Source organism: Oncorhynchus nerka, linkage group LG15 (genome assembly GCF_034236695.1).
Source record: "Oncorhynchus nerka isolate Pitt River linkage group LG15, Oner_Uvic_2.0, whole genome shotgun sequence".
In the NCBI taxonomy this organism is placed as follows: domain Eukaryota; kingdom Metazoa; phylum Chordata; class Actinopteri; order Salmoniformes; family Salmonidae; genus Oncorhynchus; species Oncorhynchus nerka.
In genome coordinates, this window is record NC_088410.1 from 61,254,244 (window position 1) to 61,276,979 (window position 22,736).

Genomic DNA, 22,736 nt, shown 5'->3' on the forward strand with positions numbered 1-22,736 from the left:
CATTAAATTGAAGGTTAGGCTAGCAGTATAGCCTATAGAAGCATACATCTCACCTCACACATTTCTGTGACTGACCAGGCAGAATGGTAGGCTATGTGGTCCTCAGTTTTAATTAAATAGGCTCATTTTAGACAGGTGCATCTTATTGAAAAGTGGGCAAATAAAATCCTAAAATGAAAGGGTTACTAAGCAAACCTCAGTATTTCAGGCCCCCGCCTCCCACATCTCCAATTTGAAAGCCGCCTCTCTACTGGGAGAGAGGAAAGCTCTTTTTCGGTCAGATGGCGTCCGCCCCCAGGTTTCTCGCACCCACACAACCAGCAAAAAGGCAGCCAGCAACCAATACGGTTCGCCGGGGGAAGATAACTGCCAACGAATTCAGACGAGTTATGGGATTTAGCTGGTGTCAACAGCAGTCAGAAGTGAGAAAGATAACGATTGTACAGGAAAATAAAGCGATTATATAAATACATTTAAGGCATTTACAATAGGTTGTGTACAATAGCTTTTTAAAAAAGTATGTATTTATCAAATATCTTACATTGATGGAAACTTAGTTAACGGGACTGGATGGGACTTTAAAAAAAGAGTCGTCGAGGGATGAGACTTTCGATAAGGTAAAAAGTGAGATAACAATTACGATTGCTGATATAACTTTATTTTTTAGATAATCTAGCCTATTACGAGGTTCAACAGATTGCGCGAAAACTGGATTCGGGTCACTCAGTGCGCGCAGGTCCTCTCTGCCAATTCAGCCATCGGACGATTTGAACAAGGTGAGAGATTATGCTGGAGTTATTTACATTTTTATGATGAAATATTACATTTCACATGCGTGTTTAGTTCCGTAGAAAGATGGATCATCTGTTATTGCCTTGCACTATGGATGTTCGCTTAATACTATTGTCATAGTTTTTTAAATTATTGTCATTGTTTTTTAAATTATTATTTTCGTAACCGTCGCTTTGTGCATCATATGAACTCGCAAATTATGTCCCCATAAGAATAGGCAAACTATTTTTAACAAACTATTTTTAATTCCCAGATCTTGAAAAAAACAAACAATTGTGCATGTCTAAACTGTACATTTTTCCAATGACAATGCCATGCGTAATTGGAGAACACATCCTGCATATTTGAGGTATAGAGGATTGGGCACCCACACGTGAAGTGTTGTCAAAGATGATCATCAATAATAATAAACTATCAGGAAAAGTAGGCTTTTGTAGGCTAGTATAAGTTTCTCATGTGTAATTTGGGTTCAAATAAAAAATAGTATGGACTTAGTGTTTTCAAGACATTTGATTGATATTGACTTCATGTGTTCTTATATGAGACATTCTGCAACATAACAGATAGTCAAAAGGTGTGACACATTTCTCAATACATTTATTACATTCATTGCGAAAAGGTATGGGTCTTGACGCATGTGCTCCGAAATTGATACATAAACATGCACATCAAGATGGTTGAGCATTAGGCAAAAACTGGTGAAATTCAGACAGGCAGACATACAATACAGTGCCTTCAGAAAGTATTCCCACCCCTTGACTTTTTCCAAATTGTCTTGTGTTATAGTCTGAATTTAAAATGGATTCAATTGAGATTTTGTGATCTACACACATTACCCCATAATGGCAAAGTGGAATTATGTTTTTGGAAATGTTTACGAATTAATAAAAAATGAAAAGCTGAAATGTCTTGAGTCAATAAAGCCCCGTCTGCATTGGCACTTTGAAATCAACTCTGTTGGCATGACCTTGCTGGGTCAGCTCAAATTGCATATCCACTGCCTCCAAAAATAAGAAATTATGTCATGTTAGCTTTCAATACGACCTGGCCAGCAAAAATTCCCGCTAGCTAGCTAGCTTATTTCAACTCTGATTTGCTAGCATTTGAGGGCTGACTGTTCTCATAAAAGTTTGAGTAGTAGAAAAAATGAATGAAGGACCCAGCTATGGTGCTGATTCGTGTCATGTCTGACTACTGCAGTACTGCTTATCTAAGTGCTAGCTAACAGCAACAAGCCCAGACGAGCTAGCTACATTGTGTCAGCATCCAGCGGTGATCAGTTTGGTGGTTGCGTAGTAACGGCACCACCAGCCCGAATTCTAATCGAGCTGGCACTAGTTGTGAAACTGGGCTGCACTGGCCCAGGTTTCCTTAGACACAGCTCGAATTTGGTACTTCCATTCGAAACAGCTCGAATTTTGCACTCACGGGGCTTAAATGGGGCGTTGCTTTTTCTTGGCCAGGTCGCAGTTGTAAATGAGAACTTGTTCTCAACTAGCATACCTGTTTAAATAAAGGTGAAATAAAATAAAACATAAAAATGAAGTATTCAACACCTTTGTTATTACAAGCCTTAAAAAATATTTGCTTAACTCACATAAATTGCATGGTGCAATAATAGGGTACACCCTGTTGCTGCAGTCATCCGACCAAATCGCCCTCTAGTGGCCTCATGGGTGGAATGTTATATTTTTCATAATTAATACACTTTTACACAGGAAATACCAAACGTCTTCTGTGATGTATATAAAGTGTCATATTGGGATGCAAACAGAAAATGTCATACATTTCAACTGCCAGATTTCTTTTTTTTAAAGCCTATAACCATGTGTGAGGTTTATACTTTTGTTTCAAAGTAGATTTGTTTAAGACTACCAAGAACTAACAGATTTTGCAGTAAAAGGTTAACATGGTTTTTGAATGACTACCTCATCCTTGTACCCCACACATACAATTATCTGCAAGGTCCCTCAATCGAGCAGTGAATTTCAAACACAGATTCAACCACAAAGACCCGGGAGGATTTCCAATGCCTTGCAATGAAGGGCACTTATTTGTAGATTTTAAAAAAACAAGCAGACATTGAATATCCCTTTGAGCTTGGGGAAGTTAGTAATTACACTTTGGCTGGTCTATCAATACACCCAGTCACTACAAAGGTATAGGCATCCTTCCTAACTCAGAGGAAGGAAACCCTTCAGGGATTTCACAATGAGGCCAATGGTGACTTTAAAACAGTTAGAGTTTAATGGCTGTGATCGGAGAAAACTGAGGATGGAAAAACAACATTGTAGTTACTCCACAATACTAACCTACATGACAGAGTGAAAAGTAGGAAGCCTGTACAGAATAAAAATATTCCAAAACATGCATCCTGTTTGCAATAAAGCACTAAAGTAAAACTGAAAACATGTGGCAGAGGAATTCCCTTTGTGTCCTGTATACAAAGCGTTATGTTTGTGGAAATTTTCAAGCATGTTGGTGGCTGCATGTTTTGGGTATGCTTGTCATCGACATGGACTAGGGAGTTTTTTAGGATAAAAATAAACGGAATAGCGCTAAAGCACAGGAAAAATCCTAAAGGAAAACCTGGTTCAGTCTGCTTTCCAACAGACACAGAAACAAATTCCCCTTTCAGCAGGACAATAACCTAAAACACAAGGCCAAATATACACTGGAGTTGCTTACCAAGACGACATTGAATGATATTGAGTTTTGCCTAAAATCGGCTAAACTCTTTGGTAAGATTTGAAAATGGCTGTCGAGCAATGATCAACAACCAGCTTCACAGTCTTGAAGAACAAAAAAAATATTAATGTTCAAATATTGTACAATCCAGGTGTGCAAAGCTCTTAGAGACTCACAGAAAGACTCACAGCTGTAATCGCTGCCAATGTTGATTCTAACATGTATTGACTCAGGGGTGTGAATACCTACAGTTAAAGTTGGAAGTTTACATACTTAGCCAAATACATTTAAACTCAGTTTTTCACAATTCCTGACATTTAATCCTAGTAAAATTCCTTGTTTTAGGTCAATTAGGATCATCACTTTATTTTAAGAATGTGAAATGTCAGAATAATAGTAGAGAGAATTATTTATTTCAGCATTTTTCACATTCCGAGTGGGTCAGAAGTTTACATACACTCAATTAGTATTTGGTAGCATTACCTTTAAATTGTTTAACTTGGGTCAAACATTTCAGGTAGCCTTCCACAAGCTTCCCACAATAAATTGGGTGAATTTTGGCACATTCCTCCTGACAGAGCTGGTGTAACTGAGTCAGGTTTGTAGGCCTCCTTGCTCGCACATGCTTTTTCAGTTCTGCCCACACATTTTCTATGGGATTGAGGTCAGGGCTTTGCGATGGCCACTCCAATACCTTGACTTTGTTGTCCTTACGCCATTTTGCCACAACTTTGGAAGTATGCTTGGGGTCATTGTCCATTTGGAAGACCCATTTGCGATCAAGCTTCTAACTGATGTATTGATGTTGCTTCAATATATCCACATAATTGTCCCGCCTCATGATGCCATCTATTTTGTGAAGTGCACCAGTCCCTCCTGCAGCAAAGCACCCCAACATGATGCTGCCACCCCCATGCTTCACAGTTGGGATGGTGTTCTTTGGCTTGCAAGCCTCCCCCTTTTCCTCCAAACATAACGATGGTCATTATGGCCAAACAGTTATATTTTTGTTTCATCAGACCAGAGGACATTTCTCCAAAAAGTACAATCTTTGTCCCCATGTGCAGTTGCAAACTGTAGTCTGGCTTTTTTATGGCGGTTTTGGAGGAGTGGCTTCTTCCTTGCTCGAGCGGCCTTTCAGGTTATTTCGATATAGGACTCATTTTACTGTGGATATAGATACTTTTGTACCTGTTCCCTCCAGCATCTTCACAGGGTCCTTGTTCTGGGATTGATTTGCACTTTTCGCACCAAAGTACTTTCATCTCTAGGAGACAGAACGCGTCTCCTTCCTGAGTGGTATAAAGGCTGTGTTGTCCCATGGTGTTTGTTTATACTTGCGTACTATTGTTTGTACAGATGAACGTGGTACCTTCAGGTATTTGGAAATTGATCCCAAGGATGAACTAGACTTGCGGATATCTACAATTTATTTTTCCTTTTTTACCATGATGTCAAGCAAAGAAGCACTGAGTAGGCCTTGAAGGTAGGCCTTGAAATACATCCACAGGCACACCTCCAATTGACTCAAATGATGTCAATTAGCCTATCAGAAGCTTCTAAAGCCATGACATAATTTTCTGGAATTTTCCAAGCTGTTTAAAGGCACAGTCAACTTAGTGTATGTAAACTTCTGACCCACTGGAATTGTGATACAGTGAACTATAAGTGAAATATCCTGTCTGTAAACAATTGTTGGAAAAATTACTTGTGTAATGCACGAAGTAGATTTTTGTGAAATTTGTGGAGTGGTAAAAAACAAGTTTTAATGACTCCAACGTAAGTGTATGCGAACGTCCAACTTCTACTGTATGTTCATATTTCCGTATTTAATTTTCAATACATTTGTAAAAATGTGAAAAAACATGTTTTCACTTTGTGTGTAGATGGGGGTGAGAAAAAAAAATATTGCATTTGTTATTCAAGCTGTAACAGCAAAATGTGGAATAAGTCAAGGGGTTTCTGAAGGCACTGTATAAACTCACAGACAGACAGACAGACATGACAGACATGTCTCTCTCTCTTTTCTCTTATCCCCCTCTCCTTCTCGCTCTCTCTCTTCTCTCTTTCTCTTCCTCCCTCCTTCTCTCTCCCTCTTTGCCTCCCTCTTTCTCTCTCTCTACCTCCTCTTTATCTCCCCATCCATTGACTTTAACTTTCATTTTCCGGATCATGGCGGTCCCTCGGTCAGGTGTAGGCTTGTGTTCATCGGCATCGTCTGCTGAATGATCCCATATGTGATTTGTGTTTCTAGGATCAACTGCCGATGTCACTCAAAAACACATTAACCCTACCTTTCTGCCATGTAGTGGGGGTAGGGGCAAATACATGTATTGTTAATTGGATTAGGGTTAGGGTGATGTCTAGGGCCTAACCCTAACTCTAGCTTCATGTCCACATCCCGGCTCAACCCTTAACCTAACCAAAACCCTTTTCCAAGGGTGCTATTCTTTGACTGTCCCTATAAGAGGACTCTTTGAAGAACACATTTTGGTTCCAAGTAGAACCCTATTGGTTCCAGGTAGAACCCTTCATGGAACCCAAAATAGTTCTACCTGGAACCAAAAAGTGCTCTCCTATGGGGATAGCCGAAGAACCCTTTTGGAACCATTTTTTCTAAGAGTATAACCCTAGCTTCATGTCCATTCCTGGCTCAACCCTACACTAACCCTCACTTCATCTCCACATATTGGCTCAACCGTAACCCTAGCCATAACTCTAACTTCTTGTCCACATCCAAGCTCAACTCTAACTCCAACTTCAACCCTAACCATAGCTCCAACCCCATGGCTAGGGTTAGGGTTGAGCCAAGGTGTGGACATGAAGCTAGGGTTAGGTTTATGGTTGAGGTTAGAGTCTGTCTGTTTGCCTGAATATCCTTTTGCATTGAATGCTATGTATTTTGACTTGTGTCAATTCTCTTGACACATATTTATGTTTCAATATCATGTCTGTGCTTTGAGAGAGGAGAGTGAGAGAGGTGGAGATGGGAGAGAGAAAGGCAGATGAGAGTGGGGAAGGGGAGAGAGGGAGATGGTGAAGGAGGAAGGGGATTGAGAGCAAGGAGGTAGCGATGGATGAGAGAGGGGTAGGGAGAGAGAATGGAGGAGGGAGGAAGGATTATTCCATGTAGCAAACAAATTAATAAAGCATTCTGTCCACACAACACAATACATCATAACTGTTTTCTCCTTCCATTGATGAGACATTTATTAAACTTAAGTGGAGTCTTGAGTAACTCTCCTCCGGTCTTTTCCTTCTTTCCTGTCTACAGTCCTACACCATGTCTCTGCCGCGTATGCTGGGCGAGCTGCAGCTGTACCGGGTGCTGCAGAGGGCCAACCTGTTGGCCTACTACGACACCTTCATCCAGCAGGGCGGCGACGACTTGCAGCAGCTCTGTGAGGCTGCAGAGGATGAGTTCCTGGAGATCATGGCGCTGGTCGGCATGGCGACCAAGCCACTGCACGTGCGCCGTCTACAGAAGGCCCTCCGCGACTGGGCAGCCAACCCGGCCCTCTTCAACCAGCCCCTGGCCAACATGCCCCTGGGCGGCATCCCGCTGTTCAAGGTGAATGGGACGGGTGCCAGCGGAACCGCCTCCAGCGGACCCAGGAAGTCCCTGAGCAATGGACAGCCAGGGTCGCCGTTCGATAGGGAGGACAGGGCGTGCCTCACCCCTATGTACAGCGGGAGCCCCAGAAGCCCCTGCTCCCAGGCCTCGCCACAGCCCCCGGACACCCACTACAGGGGCAAGCTGTCCCCAATGGACCCCCACTGGCTCAGCCCAGAGCCAGATGGGAACAGTGCCTCGGTCTCAGCCTCAGGGGTGGACGAGGAGCAGCCCAGCCCACCTCTACTCCCCTCTCGTACCCCAGGTCCCTCCACTCCCCCAGCCTCCTCCTCCTCCCTCTCCCCGGTGGTCCTCTCAGCCTGGCCTGGGGGCCAGCTGGACGGGGAGACGGCACGGGCAGTGGGGGAGAGCGTGGACAGGCTCCTGAGGACCCTGCCCAGGTCGGACCCCAGAGAGGTGAAGACACTCCTTAGGATGAACAAGAAGATGGCCAAGACGGTGGGCCACATCTTCAAGATGGCACCCCAGGACATGGCCAAGGAGGAGGAGATCCGCAAGTACAGCCTCATCTACGGCCGCTTCGACTCCAAGAGGAGGGAGGGCAAGCAGCTCACACACCACGAGGTGAGGGCATCAATGTTTCCACTAATAGAGTTATCTGTGTACTAATATATGTGTGAGGCTTGAGCATTCCTACTGGGCACAGACATCAGTTCAACGTCTAGTTTTGAATTGTCAAGTAACCTGAATTCAATGTGAAATCAATCAAAAATGTCACCAGGTCATTGGATTTAGGTTAAAAGTTGGGTGAAAAACCCCACAAAATTACGTTGATTACTTTTTTCAAATCCAATCAGTTTTCCACGTTGCATCAACGTCATCACATTAAATGTTTTTTTTCAAATGACTTGGAAACAACGTTGATTCAACCAGTTTTTGCCCAGTGGGTTGTATAATTTTTTTTATCATAGTGTTCATATCATTCTAATGTTCTCTTTCCCCTCTCAACTTATTTGATGTCCTCCTCATGTTCAGCTGATCATCAATGAAGCGGCCGCCCAGTTCTGTATGCGTGACAACGCTCTGCTTCTGCGACGGGTAGAGCTCTTCTCATTGGCTAGACAGGTGGCAAGAGAATGCGCCTACACCTCCACACTCAAGCATGCCAGGTAAGGGCACAAGGTTCCACTGTTTAGGGGGTTCCCCACCCCCGTCTGATGACCTTCCCACCCTCTCACCTTCTGTCTCTTCCTCTACAACTAGTCTGTGTCCCCTATGGGCCCTGGTCAAAAGTAGGATCTTAATTTGATCACTCTTTTGTTGGTGAGAATTTTCCTGCATAGCAGAAAAACTAACTTTTAGTGTATTTGAGTTTTAAAAAGGCATCTAAAGTTAGAAATTTCCACTTAGAAAATTCTGACTTGATTTTCCACAATGAAAAATTAACCAACCCCATACAAAAATGTTCATTCATTATAATCCACATAATAATTCACATTTGCTGTTGCTGCAGGATTATGTTCCTGCTGAAGCAAACTGGCTCAAATTAAGATCCTACATCTGTAGGGAATAGGGTGCCATTTGGGATGCACACAGGGAAACCCAAATATAGAGAGACTTATACACTTAGCACACATAGCTAAGGCTGGCCAAGGTCATGCTACTCGTCATGCAGTCAGTGCATCCGCTCCAAAACAAAGTCATACTTTGTGATCAGCTAAATGAAAGCACATTCAAAAGCTCAAGCGTCTCATATAATCAATAAGATTTTTTTGTATATCTTTCAAAATCAATTAATAATGTATGTGTTTACTGTTAGTCACATCGCCTCAAGTTTTGGTTACACAACATCAGTTTTTATATACTGAACAAAAATATGAATGCAACATGCAACAATTTCTAAGATTTTACTGAGTTACAGTTCATAGAAGGAAATCAGTCAATTTAAATACATTTATTAGGCCATCATTTATGGATTTCACATGACTAGGCAGGGGAGCCAGGCCCAGCCGATAAGAATTTGCTTTTCCCCACAAAAGGGCTTTATTACAGAAATAAATATTCCTCAATTTCATCAGCTGTACGGGTGCCTAGTCTCAGACGATCCTGCAGGTAAAGAAGCCGGATATGGAGGTCCTGGGCTGACGTGGTTACATGTAGTCTGAGGTTGTGAGGCAGGTTGGACGTACTGCCAAATTCTCTAAAACGAAGTTGGAGGCGGCTTATGGTCGGGAAATGAACATTACATTCTCTGGCAAAAGCTGTGGTGGACATTCATGCAGTCAGCATGCTAATTGCACGCTCCCTCAAAACTTGAGACATCTGTGGCATTGTGTTGTGTAACAAAACTGCACATTTTAGAAGCCTTTTATTGTCCCCAGCACAAGGTGAACCTGTGTAATGATCATGCTGTTTAATCAGCTTCTTGATATGCCTTACCTGTCAGGTGGATGGATTATCTTGACAAAGGAGAAATGCTCACTAACGGTTGTGTAAACAAATTTGTCCACAAAATTGGAGAGAAATAAGCTTTTTGTGCATACGGAACATTTCTGGGATTTTTTATTTTAGCTCATGAAACATGGGACCAACAATTTGCATGTTGTGTTTATATTTTTACTCTGTATATTTTAATTGGATATAATGAGCTACTACTTGCTAATGAACTAACAGACAGCAGGGCCAAATGAATCCTGGAGTTTGCACAAGAGGATTGCTCTTTTACTTTATTATTTATTTATCTTATTACAGAACAAGTGCAGATGACTGCAGTTTATCATCCCAAAAGAGAGTGAAACATGAGGTGAGTGGGCTAAAGTCTCTGAACCCCGGACAAGAAAGATTTAAAACTATATCAAACTCTATTTTAATTTGTTAGTGTGTCTACAAAAGCTGTTTTGTCAACGTAATATTAGTATCATGTTGAGCCATACAGCATTGGTAGACAATTAATAAGCTGTAATTAGAATAAATCAATGAAATTGCAAAAATTAATACACTGTAATTTATACCATAGATACTTTTCAATCAGCCCTATACTATATATACATTTTATGCCATTAGTACATTTCAGTAGTAATTGCATTGTAACACACACACACTATGACATTTGGTGTGTGTTTCAGGTGATAGTGTCAGAATGTGTGTCCTCCCTCCATGGTGTGGAGGGTTCAGAGGGCGTGTCCCAGAGGGCTGACGAGGACAGCTTATCAGGAGAGAGTCTGGACAGCTTAACACAAGGTACCGTTGAAGTCAGAAGTTTACCTACACTTAGGTTGGAGTCATTAAAACTTGTTTTTCAACCACTCCACAAATTTCTTGTTAATTAACAAACTATACTTTGGCAAGTCAGTTAGGACATCAACTTTGTGCATGACACAAGTACATTTTCCAACAATTGTTTACAGACAGATTATTTCACTTATAATTCACTGTATCACAATTCCAGTGGGTCAGAAGTTTACATACACTAAGTTGACTGTGCCTTTAAACAGCTTGGACAATTCCAGAAAATTATGTCATGGCTTTAGGACCTTCTTATAGGTTAATTGACATCATTTGAGTCAATTGGAGGTGTGCCTGTGGATGTATTTCAAGGCCTACCTTCAAACTCAGTGCCTCTTCGCTTGACATCATGGGAAAATCAAAAGAAATCAGCAAAGACCTCAGAAAAAAATTGTAGACCTCCACAAGTCTGGTTCATCCTTGGGAGCAATTTCCAAATGCCTGAAGGTACCACGTTCATCTGTACAAACAATAGTACGCAAGTATAGCCACCATGGGACCATGCAACCGTCATACCGCTCAGGAAGGAGACGCGTTCTGTCTCCTAGAGATGAAAGTACTTTGGTGCGAAAAGTGCAAATCAATCCCAGAACAACAGCAAAGGACCTTGTGAAGATGCTGGAGGCAACAGGTACAAAAGTATCTATATCCACAGTAAAAACGAGTCCTATATCGACATAACCTGAAAGGCCGCTCAGCAAGGAAGAAGCCACTGCTCCAAAACCGCCATAAAAAAGCCAGACTACGGTTTGCAACTGCACATGGGGACAAAGATCATACTTTTTGGAGAAATGTCCTCTGGTCTGATGAAACAAAAATAGAACTGTTTGGCCATAATGACCATTGTTATGTTTGGAGGGACAAGGGGGATGCTTGCAAGCCGAAGAACACCATCCCAACTGTGAAGCATGGGGTGGCAGCATCATGTTGTGGGGGTGCTTTGCTGCAGGAGGGACTGGTGCACTTCACAAAATAGATGGCATCATGAGGAGGGAAGTTATGTGGATACATTGAAGCAACATTTCAAGACATCAGTCAGGAAATTAAAGCTTGGTCACAAATTGGTCTTCCAAATGGACAATGACCCCAAGCATACTTCCAAAGTTGTGGCAAAATGGCTTAAGGACAACAAAGTCAAGGTATTGGAGTGGCCATCACAAAGCCCTGACCTCAATCCTATAGAAAATGTGTGGGCAGACCTGAAAAAGCGTGTGCGAGCAAGGAGGCCGACAAACCTGACTCAGTTACACCAGCTCTGTCAGGAGGAATGGGCCAAAAAAGCTGGGAAGCTGGTGGAAAGCTATCTGAAACGTTTGACCCAAGTTGAACAATTTAAAGGCAATGCTACCAAATACTAATTTAGTGTATGTAAACTTCTGACCCACTCGGAATGTGATGAAATAAATAAAATCTGAAATAATCACTCTCTCTACTATTATTGTAACGATCTGGGTGTAGTGGGTGCAAAGTCAGGCGCAGGAAACAGAGAGTTCAGGGTAGTGCTCTTTAATGCACAAACGGTGAACATAAGCCACCCCACGAAACACTGGGCGCTCACAAAAACAAATGCCCCAAACACGGGGCCTAAAACAGTCCAGCAAAACCCACGAACAGGGAAAAAACACATTCACCTCAAACTTGCACAAATGTCACACAAACAATCCCGCACAAAGAGCAGGCGGGCCGGCTGGCTAATAAAGCCCAACTAATCACCAAAATACATAACAGGTGTAACCAATAAACAGACAAGGAGGGGGAGGAAATAATCAGTGGCAGCTAGTAGGCCGGTGACGACGACCGCCGAGCGCCACCAGAACGGGAAGGGGAGCCACCTTCGGTAGGAGTCGTGACAATTATTCTGACATTTCACATTCTTAAAATAAAGTGGTGATCCCAACTGACCTAAGACAGGGAATGTTTACTAGGATTAAATGTCAGGGGAATTTTTTTGTTGTGAAAAACTGAGTTTAAATGTATTTGGCTAAGGTGCATGTAAACTTCTGACTTCAACTGTACATACAGTGTCCAGATCCAAATGTATTTTCTTTAACACTAGTATGTATATCAGCTCAAGTCAGTAAGTCTTGCATGTAAATACAGTAATGTTGAACACATTTAGCACTGATCTTGTACAGTAAGTGTCACTTAATCATATTTCATTCCCAGACATTCTTTATGTGTTTCTCTAAATGTCACAGAGCCCCACTGACTACAAAGCACTATTGATAATAGTTCATGTTTTCTGTAGTGTCCAGCTATGTCCCAAATGGTACCCTATTATCTATATAGAGCCCTGTGGGCCCTGGTCAAACGTAGTACATTACATAGGGAATAGGATGCCATTCTTGACTCAGCGCAGTCTTGTCAAGAAGCAGCTTATGTGATTAGTTCAAAATGACATTTACACCTAACCCTGTCTGTCCTAATAGACGTAGCCTCACAGTGCAACCAATCTCCATCCCCCCCCCCCCACCGACACCTCCATCCCTGCCAACTGGAGTCGCCATCTCATGCAACAAACGCTCATGGATGAGGGGCTGCGATTGGCTAAGATGGTGTCACATGACCGAGCTGGCAAGCTCAGCCTTAGGTCAGAGGGGACACATACCACAGGTGACTTTCTGAATAATGGCTTACAAACATTATCATTCAAGAGTTATCATGCTAACACTCTTAAAGTGATAGTCTGACTTTTTCATGCCTAAAAATGTGTGTTATGTTGAGATGAGTCCATCCCACAACATGTGTTATGTAGATTCGACTGCATGTCTCTATCTCAATTGAATTGGAAAGATAGGCATTGTCTCATTTCATCATTTTTAAACGGTTCCTATCTTTCCTATTCATTTGAGTTTGAGACATACAGCAGAATTGAACTAAATCAACTCAACAAATGTCCTGGGACATTGACTGGGACATTGACTGGGACATTGTCTCCTGATATTAAACCACTTTCGAGGTATGAAAACATTTGACAAACCTACATGATCACTTTAACATACTGTCCCTGTAGCCAGTATTGTTGTCTAGGGTGATGCCTCCCACTATCCGGAGCTGTTTCTCTAGCTGGGACTGGAGAAGAACTAAAGGAGAGAAATTAGTTGGGGGATAGAGAGGGGAGGCTGAGGAGGCAGCATCCAGCTACAGTTTAGATTAGAAAGTCATACTGAAAGTTGACATGGATGTTAGTACAGTCAAATTGCCATGAGGTCTTCTAGCATATGTTAATAATAGCAACACTTAAAATGATTGTACTTAACCCTTTCCTCATCACATTTTGTCACTCATCATTAAAATGTAAAAGTGAAGCCATTGAGATGTTAATAAAGCTACTGTGCAGTAGTACTGGGCTGTCACAGTAGGCAGGGTGGAGAAGATACAGGGAGACAGAGAGAGAGAGTGGGAGAGAAAGAGTGGGAGATAGAAAGAAAGAAAAAGAGAGAGAGAGAGAGAGAGAGAGAGAGAGAGAGAGAGAGAGAGAGAAAGAATAATGGTGGGGGGCCAGAGGAAGTGCTGTGGGGGCAGTAGAAACGGAACCCCCCCTCCCCCTCACTCCTCACCAGCTGACGTCACATTGTGTTAGGTGTGTGGGCTGAAGGGCGGGATGGATTGAGAGAGGGGGCTAAGAAGTGGGTGGTAATTGGAGGGGCGTTGCATTGACTCACCAGGCGACAGAGAACAAAAATAAAAACCTGTGGGCAGGGAAATGGCACAGGCTTTTTTTCTACCTCTTCCTCAACTTCTTAAGTAGAGGGGGAAAACAACCAAAATGACATGTTTCATCTCTCTATGACGTTGGTCTCCCTCTCACTTCCCTTCCGTCGTCCGTTGTTCTTCTCACTCACTCTGGTTTCCTTCTCCATTTCTCTCACACTAACTCAAGGCAACACGACTTGTCTTCTCTGACTGTACTGACTCCATCTACAGTATTATCCTATTAGCTTATAAGTAGGTTCACATTTTGGCAGACAAAACCCTTGACATTTAAATTCAAGTTCTTGACATATTACATTTCAAATATTAAAGAGTGCTACCATAGTTGCATGGTGTTGTATTTCCCCTTGTATTATTTTGATTAAGTGAAGTACTCTATACCAATCAAATGTTCAGGGGGAGTAATAATGTATTGTCTCAGTCGGCCATATAGGCTAACAGCCCTTATCGTTCCTGTTCCAGACTTTGAGGTCAAGGTGGAGAGGAGGGGCTCGATAGCAGTGTGCAGCAGCAGCAGCCCTGGCAGCACCAAAGATAACTCGGACCACAGGGGAAAGTAGTGAAACCAACCACTCATCATCCTGAGAACCCATCAACAACCCTGCCTCTCAGCTCCACTCTGATCTTGGAGGGCACAACTCAGCAGGTTTTCCATCTGTACTTAAACCATTGACACTTGGGAGTACTGGGGAGGGGAGGTGGAATGAATCATTCCAATTTAAATCAATTTTGGATCCCAAATGACATCCAATTCCCTACATAGTGCACTACTTTTGATCAGAACTCTGGTCAGAAGCAGTGCATTATATAGGGAATTAGGGTGTTATTTGGGACGGAGCCCATGATTGGCTGAATCGGGTGGTTCAGGGAGAGGTAAAACATCATAAACCTTCTAATACTATGGCCTTCCAATACTGAAATTGAGGGATAGGCACTCTACAACTTTACCTCTGTATATAGTGTGCCCAAACACTCCAGCGGGGGCTTTAGCAACATGCATCCACAGGGCTACGGTAACACTTACACAAATGTAAGAGGTATGTCACACACTGATGTGACAATGTCTCTGTTTGCCCACTTTGAACATAATCCCAATCCCCATAATCCTCTCCTCCCCCACCCCGCCCCCAGGACAATGGATGCAAAATGTTGATATCATGACTAACTTTTGGTGCTATTTTCGTTCTGTTGATACAAGGTTGTCACTGAGATTAGGATAAGTATCTGTTATGACACTGCCGTTAAAGATTGGTTTTTACAAAGTGTCACTAATTTGAGTGTTGACCGTTAGATGATAAAGGCAATGTGTACAGAGAAGATAATCAGGTTCAGAGGCCTTTTTCTTCCAATACTGCAGCAACTGTCACTGACACCCACTGAAACTATGTTAATTTAGCGGGGTGGGTTTGGATGTTAATATGTTAACACTATTGAGCCCTTAGATTAAATTTGTTGGTGAACTCAACATTCTTTGATTTAACTTAATAAGGCTTAAACAGGCAACAATAATTTGCATAACTCTTGAGGCAATTACTAAATTAGCAATGACAAGAATGCTCATCTCCCGATGTTATTATTTTAATACAGTATGTATGTCGCATCAAACACTAAATTCTTTGATTATGAAGTTTTGGAGAATTCACTTTTTTTGGTAAGAATACATAGATGTTACTGGGAATGAATGTTTAAAAGAAAGGTGTTTGGATGGTTAGGAAATCAGGGAGAATCCAGGACATTACATTTTCTGCATCTGAAAAGGTCCCCTATTTCCTATATAATGCACTACTTCTGAACAGGGCCTGCCTCTAGTCAAAGGTGGTGCACTATATAGGAAAAAGGGTGCAATTTGGATGGACACATTATTTCCATGAAGTACCTAAACTGTAACCTCCTGCCTCACAAGCATTAAACAACCTCCGTTTGTTATGCTGAACAGCAGATTATTTATTTTGTTAAATCTCAATAAATGTTATTTTATTGTTTTAAAATTCTTGTTGTGGCTCCATCTGTTGCACTCCTTGTGAGGAAATCCATCCACCCCATCTGTTGCACTCCTTGTGAGGAGCATAAGTGTCAAATGTACGATAAGGCTGAAGAATCCTGCGTCATTCGAATGCTGCCAGTAATTCCAGAACTAATAGAAAAGCACTAGGTCCAAACAGTCATATTCCCACTCTCCCCGCACTATCACCACCACCATCACCATCATCATCACCGCCTCCGCTCCATCAAGTTGTTTGTTCCTTCCAGTTCTAAGCTAACATGACTGTATTTGTGATGTCACCTGCCTCAACTCCCTGTGAGTCCCCCCCTTCCCCACCCCACCAGCATCATGATGAGAGAGCAGACTAAATATAGCGAGATATAGCTGCCAACCTGGTGGCTCGTTGATGAGTTCTGCTGTGTACTTTTGCATCGCTGCTCTGACTGTGAAAGACCCAGGTTGTATTCCGAATAGCGCCCTATTTTCTATATAGTATGCTACTTTTGACCAGGGGAATATAGGGAATATAGTGCCATTTGACACATCCCAAACACAAATGACTGATCACTGTGGGAACATAATAAGCTGTTCCAAAAAATAAATACATAATCTTTTCAAACTAGAATGTACATATCAATTACAAAAACTACATAAATACACAAAGAGACCATATCAAAAGTATTATTTGAAGAAAATTGGCCTAATTTATTAATCAATTCAGCTCTACATTTAACAGAGAATCATGACAGAAATTGTACCTACATAGTGTCTTGTGTTGGATGAAACCTCTTATGTCCAAAATAGAAAACAGCCATACTTTACCATTAACAAACATACAATTAAGAAACTTCAGAAGCTATTTTGAATACATTGTCTTGACCCTAGAGTCGATGCATGTAAAAATGTCAATGCACAATGAAAAAAATGAATGGTTACGAAGTTACAAGGTTTTCCTTCGAAAGCAACGATAGGATAAATATACAAGTATATTTCTATGTTTATACATATATTATGTGTAACATTATAATGGATTGTGTAGCTGTTTATAAATGACTGTATGTCCTTTTATTATATCTAGTAATAAAACAGTACCAGTAATAATAACGAGATAACTGAGACAAATCCCATGATGTAGCCTACCATATGTTGTTACTGCCCTCTAGTGCTATAAGAAAACAGTGGTATATGTACATTTCTCAGTTTCATAGAAAACAGACTGTTTAATCAATACATATATGTTGTAAGAACCTTTTTCATTGAAATCAATAATACATTTCTTGGGGAAAACAAGCAAATCTCATAAATGGTCTAGGTGATGTGTGTGGAGGTGGCAGGTAGGTCACAATGCAGAAACAACTTTAAGGGGAAACCACTACTCTAGGTGATGCAGAAACAACATTATGGGGAAATCACTACTCTAGATGATGCAGAAGCAACATTATGGGGAAACCACTACTCTAAGTGATACAGAAGCAACATTATGGGGAAACCACTACTCAGGGTGATGCAGAAGCAACATTATGGGGAAACCACTACTCAAGGTGATGCAGAAACAGCATTATGGGGAAACCACTACTCAAGGTGATGCAGAAGCAACATTATGGGGAAACCACTACTCAAGGTGATGCAGAAGAAACATTATGGGGAAACCACTACTCAAGGTGATACAGAAGCAACACTATGGGGAAACCACTCCTCAAGGTGATGCAGAAATAATATTATGGTGAAACCACTACTCTTGGTGATGCAGAAACAATATTATGAGGAAACCACTACTCTAGGTGATGCAGAGGAAACATTATGGGGAAACCACTACTCAAGGTGATGCAGAAGCAACATTATGGGGAAACCACTACTCAAGGTGATGCAGAAGCAACATTATGGGGAAACCACTACTCAAGGTGATACAGAAGCAACACTATGGGGAAACCACTCCTCAAGGTGATGCAGAAATAATATTATGGTGAAACCACTACTCTTGGTGATGCAGAAACAATATTATGAGGAAACCACTACTCTAGGTGATGCAGAGGAAACATTATGGGGAAACCACTACTCTAGGTGATGCAGAGGAAACAGTATGAGGAAGCCACTAATCTAAGTGATGGGGAAGCAGATTATGGGGAAACCACTACTCAAGGTGATGCAGAAATAATATTATGGTGAAACCACTACTCTAGGTGATGTAGAAACAATATTATGGGGAAACCACTACTCTAGGTGATGTAGAAACAATATTATGGGGAAACCACTACTCTTGGTGATGTAGAAACAATATTATGGGGAAACCACTACTCTAGGTGATGCAGAAACAATATTATGGGGAAACCACTACTCTAGGTGATGTACAAACAATATTATGCGGAACCCACTACTCTAGGTGATGCAGAGGAAACATTATGGGGAAACCACTACTCTAAGTGATGCAGAAACAGTATTATGGGGAAACCACTACTCTTGGTGATGCAGAAACAATATTATGGAGAAACCACTACTCTTGGTGATGCAGAAACAATATTATGGGGAAACCACTACTCTAGGTGATGCAGAGGAAACATTATGGGGAAACCACTACTCTAAGTGATGCAGAAACAGTATTATGGGGAAACCACTACTCTTGGTGATGCAGAAACAATATTATGGGGAAACCACTACTCTAGGTGATGCAGAAAAAATATTATGGGGAAACCACTACTCTAGGTGATGCAGAGGAAACATTATGGGGAAACCACTACTCTAAGTGATGCAGAAACAATATTATGGGGAAACCACTACTCTTGGTGATGCAGAAACAATATTATGGGGAAACCACTACTCTAGGTGATGCAGAAACAATATTATGGGGAAACCACTACTCTTGGTGATGCAGAAACAACATTATGAGGAAACCACTACTCTAGGTGATGCAGAGGAAACATTATGGGGAAACCACTACTCTAAGTGATGCAGAAACAATATTATGGGGATTCTAGATTACGTGTGTGTGGAGATGTTATGGGGGAACCAGTGTTCTAGATGATGTGTGTGGAGTCGGTGCAGGGAACTAGTGTTCTAGGTGATGTGTGTGTGATGGAGTTGGTGCAGGGAAGCAGTGTTCTACGTTAGTGGTTCCCAACCATTTTCGGTTACTGTAACACAAACAGTTTTTTGCTCTGCCTGGAGTACCCCTGAATTACACCCTCATGTGCGTTTTACCAGTAGGCCTATGGTCTCATCGGTCTTCTCAAGTATTTATTTCCCCTGGTTGGGAAATAATGTTCTAGGTGATGTGTGTGTGGAGGTGGCACATGAAGTCTCCCCTGGTGGTGGTGTGGCCGGGGAATACAGCATTACAGAAGTCACACACATGAGACTGCAGCGCCACCTCTGACATCAGCATCATCCCCCCGGTCTGGCTTAGAAACTCACTGTCCAGGAAGGAGCCACATGCCGAGGGCATCTGAGCAGGGGGGAGGAGAGAGAGGTTTTAGGGGAGGCACAGGGATAGGGGAAGGGAGAGGACAAACAGATGTTATGTTTAATGACGTGACTCGTCAAAAAAAATAAAATGAAAGGGGAGAAACCTACCCTGAACATTTGTCGGGTCATATCATCACTCCAAAATCGACCTGCTTGCTTCGAGTCCCCAGAGACACTGGAGGGTGCCATCTCTTCATTACCCCCAGGTAGGTCCAGAGGTCCTAGGGGGGTGGCTTTGAGGACCTCCTTCCTTTCTGTCCCTGGATGAGCAAAGTCCAGCCGTAGTCTGCCCAAATCCCCAGCCAGTAGATTAGTGAGTGACCCCATGGACCCAGATGGCCTTATAATGCCATAGTGTGCAGCAGGGTTGTGTGTTGGGACCATTGGGGTTTCTGGCCATGCAGGGAGAGCAATGGAGCTCTTCTGGGTACACTGGATTGGGATTGATGCCATTACGCTGGGGTCTCCATCAGGAACAGGGGCTCCTCCTAAGGAAGGAATAAGCACGTATAAGTAGTCGCTCAGGATAAGATCAGTTTGCTAAATGACAAACATGTAAATGTAGCCTACTAGATTCATTGATATTGTATATATGCACTGAATTCACTGATTTTGACACTCATCGTAACACAAAGATAAGAACCTGCAAAATAGGCATGGCATGAGAAGTATATCATTTTTGGTACTACAACAAGGAAATGGGAGTGACCTTGCTGTGTCCTCAGTTTCTCTGTGAGTTTATTGAGTAAAGCAGCCTGCTTCAGACACAGCAAGCGCAGTTGGAGGAACTCCCTGTACAGCTCTGTGTACGCCTCCTCCATCTCATGAGCACAGGGATCTTTACAAAGCCATCTGAAAAGAGACCCGTACATTACAATGTACATGAAAAATTATAATGTTCCAGTCCGAAAAATAGATTTTGAGGAGGGACTTCTGCTCCTGTGATTGTAAAATGCTAAAGCTTTCTAAAGCTATAGCATGTTATGCTTTTGTCAGCAATGTGCCATGTATAGTTCCCTTCCCTCAAATTGAGTCTAAAGAAGGAAGTAATAAGGAAAAAGGGAACCAAGTCGAGGGGAGAGAATGGAGTCCTATCCTACAAAACACATCTGGTGGGTCTCTTTACGTGCAAAGTCAAATACATATAGACATCAGTGAACACTTTTAATAATACCTGGCTCTAAATGTACTAATTACAACTGATATTTGGTATTTCAAACACATTTCTTCCCCCAGACATAATCAATCACATTTGTCTTTTTCAAGAGGCATATTCTATTCGATTTATGACAAGAATTGTAAACTGTACATGCACTCTTACTCTCTACAAGGAACTCAAACAGAACGCACTAATAACACATTCATAACAAACCAGGAAAACACAGACAATGTCATTACATGTGCATGTCTTGTACAGGCTTTCTATAAGGTCATGTTTAAAGTTCCATACATGTTTGATATATCCAACCTACAAATTACCACTTACATTACATGTTGAAGTGTATAGATAGGACTTTTGTGATGATCTTTTAGAGTTGTATTTGGAAACCTACATATGCGATGTTCTGTCATTACATTTAAAATAGCCAACTGTAATTCTTGAAAACAAAGCACATGTTATCCTAGCTTCAGACGTTGTTTTCACTGATTTAATCTACTGTACACGAAGTTGAGATAAAGTAAACTCTGGGCTAATTTTGGTCCAGGCATTTTAAAGATGGAAACACCATAGTGAACACACTTAAACTGACAAAGGTGAAGATGAATATAACTTACGACCTTGTATGGTCTTCCCCAATGACACGACAGGATATAACTTTGAATACGATTTCATATCTTACATATATTGAGAAGAGGCGGAGAGTACTTGCCTTACTGTTGATTTTAGCCTACATGTTAAACACAATAATTCCCGAAACAGGAACAGGAAAAGTTGTTCTTACCGAATGCCATTATAACCGGATCATCTGTTGAACTTTCAAGAACAACAACAGTAAAGTTGAGTTATTTCCGGAAAAACTGCTGAGCTTCAGAGCAGCACTTGACACATTGTTGATCTCTTAGTTGGTGAATCAAGGATTTAAAGTGGACATATATTAATCAGCACAGATGCAGACAAAAGGTTATACATCTCATAGTGTCATATACACACGAAGTCCATGATTAGAACCTGTATATATGTAAAACAAAGAACAAGCCCACCACCTGGGGCGGCAGGCAGCCTAGTTTACTAGCGGTGGGCTAGTAAACGAAAGTGTTGCTAGATCATATCCCAAATCCCTCTGCCCCAAGGCAGTTACCCCACTGTTCCTCATTTCGTTTCCAGTGGTATGGTTATGTAAACAATTTGGACCTGACAGACCCTTGATCATTTTACAATGCACCATACTTACAAAGTTAAGTAGTTAACTAAAGAAGTGACACCTACAGTACAGTACCACCAACTACACACAACATTACATTCTGGAAAAGTGTGTGTTTCAAGTTTTATTGTCACATGCACAGTGAAATGCCTTTATTGCAAATTCAAAACCCAACAATGCAATAATCAGTAAAAAAACACGAGAAATAAGACATATGAAATACACAATAAAGTAACTAAGTAAGTAAGCATACTATATAAAGGAAATATTTTTAAAAGTCAGTTCCAATACCATATTTACATGTGCAAGGATACTGGAGCGATGGAGGTAGATATGTATAGGGGTAAGGGGAGACTAGGCAACAAGATATAAGATAAACAGAGTAGCAGCAACTTGTATGCAAGTGGGTGTGCAGGTGTGTAGAGTCAGTATAAATCGATGTGCATATTATGCCTGAGCGAGCACATGATGAAGTGAGTGTTTGTGTGTGTGTTGGAGTGACAGTGTGTGCGAGTGTGTAGGGCCCTGAGAGTTTGCATAGAGACAGTGGAAAGATTGAAATAAAAGGTCAATAAAGATACAAGGTTAACTCAGATAGTCTGTGTAGTTATTTTGTTAGCTATTTATCCGTCGTATTGCTTAGGGATGGAAGCTGTTCAAGAGCCTGTTGGTGTCAGACTTGATGCACAGGTACCTCTTGCCGTGCGGCAGCAGAGGAAATAGTCTATTGTGAGAGAGCTTGAGTGTGTGTGTGTGTGTACGTACGTGTGACTGAAACCATATGTGTGACGTATCATGCACAGTGGAATGGATTAAGACATACAGCACAGTAAGCATTCAAAGCCATCCATGCACTGACTCATTGATTCTCCACATG

At 41.7% G+C, this 22,736-nt stretch overlaps 2 protein-coding genes across 2 annotated transcripts; one reads left to right on the forward strand and one right to left on the reverse strand.

Annotated features, from left to right (window-relative positions):
• Positions 1-300: 300 nt before the first annotated feature.
• Positions 301-16,058, forward strand: LOC115143037 (NGFI-A-binding protein 2-like). Its single transcript, XM_029683022.2, is given in 9 exon segments — positions 301-422; positions 668-776; positions 6,755-7,678; positions 8,090-8,223; positions 9,806-9,857; positions 10,180-10,294; positions 12,769-12,802; positions 12,804-12,952; positions 14,516-16,058. Coding segments are annotated over 7 exon segments (1,497 nt in total). The 5' UTR covers positions 301-422; positions 668-776; positions 6,755-6,763; the 3' UTR covers positions 14,614-16,058.
• Positions 16,059-16,718: 660 nt separating this feature from the next.
• On the reverse strand, positions 16,719-21,361 carry LOC115143038 (uncharacterized). The gene is made up of 4 exons (XM_029683029.2): positions 21,273-21,361; positions 20,206-20,348; positions 19,605-19,984; positions 16,719-19,476 (listed from the first exon to the last, which is right to left on the reverse strand). The coding sequence occupies exons 2-4, from the start codon at positions 20,315-20,317 to the stop codon at positions 19,297-19,299; spliced, it is 672 nt and encodes a 223-aa protein (XP_029538889.1). The 5' UTR covers positions 20,318-20,348; positions 21,273-21,361; the 3' UTR covers positions 16,719-19,296.
• Between the last annotated feature and the right edge of the window lie 1,375 nt (positions 21,362-22,736).

Excerpts from the sequence above, each read along its gene's own strand:
- LOC115143038 (XM_029683029.2), bottom strand. The coding sequence starts at position 20,317 with ATGGAGGAGGCGTACACAGAGCTGTACAGGGAGTTCCTCCAACTGCGC. Across the intron at positions 19,985-20,205 it reads GAAACTGAGGACACAGCAAG|GAGGAGCCCCTGTTCCTGAT; the intron begins GTCACTCCCATT and ends TTCCTTCCTTAG. Across the intron at positions 19,477-19,604 it reads TGACCCGACAAATGTTCAGG|ATGCCCTCGGCATGTGGCTC; the intron begins GTAGGTTTCTCC and ends CCCCCTGCTCAG.